The sequence below is a fragment of the Euphorbia lathyris genome, chromosome 4, assembly GCF_963576675.1.
Source record: "Euphorbia lathyris chromosome 4, ddEupLath1.1, whole genome shotgun sequence".
Taxonomy (NCBI): domain Eukaryota; kingdom Viridiplantae; phylum Streptophyta; class Magnoliopsida; order Malpighiales; family Euphorbiaceae; genus Euphorbia; species Euphorbia lathyris.
The window spans coordinates 43,648,302-43,655,364 of NC_088913.1; the positions used below are offsets into that span (position 1 = coordinate 43,648,302).

The following is a 7,063-nucleotide window of genomic DNA, read 5'->3' on the forward strand; positions in this document are numbered from 1 at the left end:
AGCAGACAAACCCATATTAGCAATCCATAACAAGCTCGTGCGGATTGCAAGAGCTTCAATGACCCGTGGCTCCTTGATGCTTGGGATAAGACTGCTACTACAAAAGAGAAATGCTCCTCTTTCGTCCCTAATAACCGCTCCCATGCCGCTGCTCTCTAGTTCATTGAAAATAGCCCCGTCGATATTGCATTTGATAAAGCCCGGGCTAGGCGTGTTCCATCTCTGGTGAGGATTTGGCGGAACGTGGTTACCTCTCATCTGTTCGCCCTGTGTACGCGGGAGTGACTGAACGGCTTTTTTTGCTACATTATATGGAAATAATTAATTAGATTAAAAAAAAAATCTAAACTAAAATTTATTAAATTTTGAATATTATTACTTATTAATGAGATAGTGATTTGGTTAAATTTTAATATAAATTAAATAAAATTTTACTAATTAAAATAGATCAGATATTAAATATAATCAAACAATTGATGAATGTCAAATGATAAAATTTTGGATAGATGAATGGTGAAATACTGTTTTAAAACCAATTTAAAATAACAAAGCTATCATCAGTCAAATTTTCGTTATTGATTTGTTCGGAACTTACCAACTGTAAAAAAAATTTGTGTTTGTGTTGGTAGCGACATGATCAAGGAAGAAAGTTAGTTCCATGAAACGATGTCGTTTGGTGGCCGATGTTACCGACCACAAGCTTCTTCCCAAAGCACTCATAACATGGTGTCGCGAGGGAACAAGTTTCAGATCCTAATCTCTCAGGCAGAGAGAGACTATGATGAGACCGAAACCATCCGGCAACAGGTCGCCGTCGAGAAAGAGGAGCCGGACAGGTCCGGCCACAATCCAACTATTAGACCATGACATCCTTTGCATAATTTTCTCATTACTCGACCTATTCGACGTCGTTCGTTGTTCCGCCGTTTGCAAATCTTGGTTATCAATTTTAATCTCTCTTTGTTCCCTTATTTTGCGAATAAATTGGCTAAATTTGATCTTGCTATGTAATCTCTTAATTTCTTTTTTCATTCTTTTGTTTCTTCGAAGGAATGCAATAGTACAAAAATCCAAGTTACTGCAAGTGCTTTATTTGAAGCAGCAGAAGAAAAATAACGTAGCATTTTCAAGCAGAACTAGTGGTTTAGAACAGTCATTATGTATATATATAGAGGAGCTGGCTATGGATCATCATAGGCAAGCTTTACTTGAACCTTCTTCTATTGATATTGATCAATGGAAAGGTCATTCACTTAGGTAATTACTAAAATTATCCTTTACTTTTTGCTAGCATTACCTTGTTTGCCAGTTTGTTAACTATCTGAAAAACTGAACAATTTACTGAAATTTCTTTCTGCTGATGGAATCGTGGTCATCATGACCCATGTTTAATTTTATGAGACAGAGAGAGAAGTTTAATAAGTGGTCTTGTTGGTTTATCACAGCTAAAAAAAATTCTCAGTTGCATATTCCTGATATGCCCATCTAACATTTTCGGTTTACCATAGGCACAATGTATATGTTATTCTCTAACTTTGGCTTTTATCAGGGTTGATCAGTGCCGAATGAAGAGTAACATGATTCTTACTGGTGTAGGTGATAAGGTGTGTTCCTTTTAACAAAAGAGAGCGTCTGATGCTGCACTTTTTTTACTATGAGCGCAATTTTTCTGTTTATCTTTTGGTGAAGTAGGTTCTACCTGAACAGAAGTGGATTGTTTCAATTTTTCTTACTTCAGCAGATGTTAGCCTTTGTTGACCTGGTTAGGTTGATATTTGTTTTAGAAGGACTAGATTTATCATCTTATCGAGTGATAATGACTACATGGTGGCTACCACTCTTACACCTAAATGAAACTCTGAACAGAATGGCCTTTGCATTAAAATTTTAGCTGGAATGTTCAATTGGTTTTTGCTGATCACCACATTCTTCATGGGACCTGATTACTTACACCAAATCGTAGATTAAATTCCTACAGATATTGGAGGATGTAACTTTATATTTTGCCATTGCTGCAGTCTCCATAGCGTTGTATTATTTTTTTTCATAATTATTTTCCACATATTTCCTCAAGATCTTTTTCTGTACTGTTGATTGGAAATTTATACAAGTAGACCAGCTGGTGGTCTATGGTACTGATGCATGATATAAATTTGAAATAAAATATTGACTGCATTTGCAATGCTCATTTTCATTTCTTTTTATGTGTCTATGTAGCTGGTGGTGATAGTTGTTAATTTATAATGAAAACTTGACTTTTATATCTAGATAAATATTCTTTTGTCTTACACTGAGTTGTTTATTACAATACATTCTGCATATACATTAACATTCCTAGCCCATATTAAGAAAAATTTGCATCCTCATATTTCAGGTTCATTTTATGCTTTGTAAATCTAATTAGTTTTTGGGTAACTTTACGAATTAATAAATTCAGTCTTGGATTTGGTGCATTGGGATAAAAACGATTAGCATGTCTGTGCATTTGATACCTTATATGCTTCTACATTTACTAGGCAATATGTTTTCTTTGTCACGGTAAAGTTGAGCTTCTTTTTGCATAAGTTTTGTTTAATTAGAAGTTGCATTTCATACTTTTCAACAGTTGCTTATAAGTGCAAGTAATACTCGCTTGCTATATTCTCTGGAACTGACTTTGATGTCATCATTTTCTGGATATATCACTTGTACTTTCCTGAACAAAAGATATGAAAATGATATAAAACCTGTTCCATTACTTGATTCTGCTGACATATGCATAGCAATGATGATAGGTTATGCGTATCTGGTCATTAGAAGGCTACAAATGTGTGGAAGAATATCCAGTGCCAGATGCCTTACCCTTAGTTGATTTTGATTTTGATGAAAGCAAGGTACTTGTATAGGCTTATCGTTACTCAGATACTTCTCATGTTGAGTAGCCCTGTTTAGTAGCTTTTTCATCCTAAACTCCTTAACACATGTTCTTTTAGATTGTTGGTTTGGCTGGAACACGAGTATGCATATGGAGGCGGAATGGGAGCATGAGTGCATTTCCCTCACGTGAAGGCACATCTTCCAAGGGTCTGTGCATGCGGTAAATGGGCAAAATGCTACACTTTCTTATGTCCAGTTTGTTTCTTTGTTTGTCAAATTGCTTGGAGACTTCAATTTATGCAAAGGTTGTTTGGATTTCTTTATAACTGAACTAATTTAATTTATGGTGTCCTTGAAGTTACATTGATCCAGAAGCTGTGGTTGGATGTGAGGATGGAACCATTCGTGTTTTTGACATGTACAGTAGAAAATGTTCAAAAATCCTTCGGTATGTTCAGCTACATTCTTTTGTTGTCCTCTTCTAGTCACAGATGAAATTGGAAATCAATATATTAATATTTTTTAGAAGTATAGAAGGTCTATTTGAGCAAACATAAAATGGTCAGACTGTAAATTTTGTAATGCTTGGAAATCCATTTCAAGGTGCACCTGCATTGGATGGGTACTTTAGTTGCAAAAGGATATGTTGTTTAGTAAAATGAAAGAATAAAAGACTGCCTCGAATTGGAACAAAGTGTGCCATATGCATAATTTTATTTTTTTGGTAAGTTCAATCTATAAGAATACCAGATAATTTTCTATAATGATCAATTTGCTTTATGTTTATATCTTATATTTGTAGGATGCATCCCGAGCCTGTAACTTGCTTGTCCTTGGGTGACGGTCAATTAGCTCTTACTGGTTCCTCATTAGGGAGGATCATGGTATCTAGTTATTCATCTGATCAGTGCGTGACTACTTTGAGACCAACTGATTCTACAGGTTGTACTGTTTTCTTACTCAGCCTAGAGTACTGTTTTTTTTTTTTTTTTTTTTTTTTTTTTCCGCAGATCTTCAGGACATTTGTTTCAAGTAGTTGGTTCATTGTCTTTAATTAATAAGCAGATGTATGTATTCATAAAAGAAATATGCAACACTATTGTGGATCATTTTTTTAGAATATTGGTGCTTCCCTTTAGTTCGAGTCTTAGGAGCGGCCTCTTGCCAAATAAATTGGCAAGGGAAGGCTTGCCCCCAGTACACCCTTGTGGTGGGACCCCTCCCCGGACCCTCGCTCAGCGGGGACGCGTAGTGCACCGGGCCGCCCTTATTGGTGCTTCCCCTTGTTTCTATAATTTGCCAATTGAGGCATAATATACTGAATCTTTCTATATATTATGGCACCTCATTTAACATAATTTAGATTTTAACATCATGTAACAGGCATAAAAGCTCTGTGTTTCAACCCACGCTCTCATCTTGTGTTTTCTGGAACAGCAGCTGGCTATACATCTTGTTGGGACCTTAGGTACACACTATTCACAGTTCAATTTTTGTATCATTTAGTTATTAGTTAATATTGTGTTAGTACTCTAAATTATTTGTTGCGATAGTGGAAAGAATTTGAGCTTGGAATGCAACTGTTGAATTGCACCAGCAAATGCTAAGGTGGAATAATAATTGATATGCTAGGAACCACTCTTGCCGACTCAGTTTTTCTATGGGACATAAGTATTTAATGAGGTTTGGCAATGTGCCTATGTCATTTGGAGCATAGCAGCTATGTTTCTTACTTATTCTTGAAGCTGGATTGCACAGGTGACAGGTGTATATATATTAACCCGTGTTACAACCTATTTCCATTCCAACGAAATTCTTGTTGTTTGACTTTTGTTTCTTCTGTTGTCCTTTTCACTTGAAACCAGCAAATTAATTTGCCAAAGATATCACACGGGTTTCAAGTTACTACTTTCTTGACTTGAGAATTTGGAATGTGAGAATAATATTGACTTGTGATATTAGTTATTACCAAAACCATTATAACGAGTTTTAGCAGGAGTATGTAACAGAAGAGGTGCATTGTTTTTAGGCATGGTTCAGTGTATAAAATGCTGCAGAGGTTGTAACTTTTGATCTTGATTTACAGGATGATGAGACGATTATGGGAGACGCGAGTGAGCCCAAATGTGGTATATTCATTGCAGCACCAGAGCAGCGACAAATCGACATTAATAGTTGGGGGGATAGATGGTGTAGTACGTATTGTAGATCAGAAGTCAGGGGTTGTTCTTTCAAGCTATATTATAGAGCATGATGGGCCATCAGGGTCATCAAGAAATGCAGAGGGAGATATTGAAAGAAGAAAAGGGAAAAGGATCTCAAGTGATGCAGCGATTGACGAAATTCCTAGAACAGCTCGACCAAGCATTACATGTTTAGCGGTTGGGATGAAGAAGGTGGTCACAACACACAATGGCAAGTACATCAGAATGTGGAAATTTAACATATGAGAATTAGTTGTATTGTAATTTGTAGCAAACAAATCTAGTCAAGTCTTTTTTTCCCATTATATGGACAAGGTAAGGCAATCAATCTAGCTTGTCCAAAATTGATATATGTTATCTTCTAGTGTTTGTAATTCCGGACTTCTTTGGGTGAGATTGAGTTTTCTGCTGTTACTGTCTGCAATTTTCAAAGGAGTTTAGTAGCTCTGATGCTCAGACTCAATACTTTTCCTTGATTTTTATAGACTAAATTTACTTTAAAAGGCAATAGAATAAAGGGGATTTCACTTAACTTTTCTCCCTTTTTATTCTGCAAATGCCAAACACGTTGAAAATCATAAAATTAAAATCAACATTTTTAAAAACACTTATTTTAACATGAAGATGTTTAGCAAATGAGATAAGTTACATGAAGAGACTTTTAATGTATTAGGATTAAAAGTTCCCAAAATGTTACTGCATTGTTACTTAACATTCATTTGCACATGTGTTTGCTATGTACAACGGGTGGGTTTCTCTATGGCTTAATGCATATTTACACCCTTGAACTTGACACGTTTTACCTATTGGCATTCTGAACTTTTAAAATAACTTATCGTACACCTATAGTTGGTTTTAAAAACCTATTACATACATATAGTTGGCTTTAAAAATCTAGGGGAAAGTTCAAATAAAACCCATGTGGTTTCATTAATTTTTAGATAAAGGACTGTGGTTTACTTTTTGTCAAAACGAGGATCGAGGTTTCACACTTTTAATAATGCTATTAAAACTATCTTTAACGACCTGAAAATGAAAATTTTCAAGAATTAGAGTTGTTCAATGTTATATTTTCTATGGAACTACATTTTCGATTTTAGAAAATCATCTTTTTTGGAACTTTCTCTCTCTAAACATTAACTTTCTCTCTCTTTACCAAATATCATCTAAATAATCTCGAAATAAAAAAGTTGAAGAATTAAAGTTGCTTAGAATATTAGTAGTTCTTAAAATATGTCATTTTTGAAGTTTTTAAGGGTGATTTTAATAGTATCAATCGAAAAAGTCCTTATTTTGCTAAAGTTGAAAACCTCAGTCATCGTTTTGACAAAAAGTAAACCATAGTCCTTTATCTGAAAATTAGTGAAACCACAAGGGTTTTATTTGAACTTTACCCAAAAATATATTGCACACCTATAGTTGGCTCATTCGGACATCCTACAGACAAAATCGTTGATCGTTCGTCTTTAACGAACGAGGTGGTATGCGTGTTATAGAAGAAAAAAAACGCGGGAGTTCGTTTGGTATGCCACCTCATCCGTCAAAGACGAAAAATCAACGATTTTGTGTGCAGGAGGTCCGAATGAGCCAACTATAGGTGTGTGATAGGTTTTTAAAGCTAACTATAAGTGTACGATAGGTTTTTAAATGCAACTATAGGTGTGTAATCGGTTATTTTAAAAGTTCAGGGTGTCATTAGACAAAACTTGCCAAGTTGTATATATATGCATTAAGCCGTTTCTCTATTGTTTATACTACTGCACCAGATGTTAGACTAAATTAGTCAAGTAAAGTCATTATACTTTCGACATTCTATTTCATATAAATCGGATAAAATTGGGTGCAATTAACTTCATTTGAGTAAAATTGTATGAAATTGGGTAAAATTGGCTGAAATTAGAAAAGTGAATTTGACTGAACAAAAAAAAAACGGAAAAAATAGTAACTACGTTTTCTTGGGATATCCTCACTTTTTATTTGGTCATATTTATTAGGAATTTAAA

The 7,063-nt window shown here is 34.8% G+C and overlaps 1 protein-coding gene across 1 annotated transcript; it reads left to right on the top strand.

Annotated features, from left to right (window-relative positions):
- The first annotated feature begins 717 nt into the window (after positions 1-717).
- On the top strand, positions 718-5,507 carry LOC136226841 (F-box/WD-40 repeat-containing protein At3g52030). The gene is made up of 9 exons (XM_066015501.1): positions 718-939; positions 1,051-1,257; positions 1,550-1,604; positions 2,775-2,873; positions 2,973-3,076; positions 3,215-3,304; positions 3,659-3,798; positions 4,240-4,324; positions 4,943-5,507. The coding sequence occupies exons 1-9, from the start codon at positions 779-781 to the stop codon at positions 5,304-5,306; spliced, it is 1,305 nt and encodes a 434-aa protein (XP_065871573.1). The 5' UTR covers positions 718-778; the 3' UTR covers positions 5,307-5,507.
- Positions 5,508-7,063: the final 1,556 nt, after the last annotated feature.

What these genes read in the sequence shown, in the direction of transcription:
- LOC136226841 (XM_066015501.1), top strand. Translation starts at nt 779, where the DNA reads ATGATGAGACCGAAACCATCCGGCAACAGGTCGCCGTCGAGAAAGAGG. An exon ending in AAATGTTCAAAAATCCTTCG is followed by an intron (nt 3,305 to 3,658) that starts GTATGTTCAGCT and finishes TTATATTTGTAG; the next exon opens with GATGCATCCCGAGCCTGTAA. An exon ending in GAGACCAACTGATTCTACAG is followed by an intron (nt 3,799 to 4,239) that starts GTTGTACTGTTT and finishes ATCATGTAACAG; the next exon opens with GCATAAAAGCTCTGTGTTTC.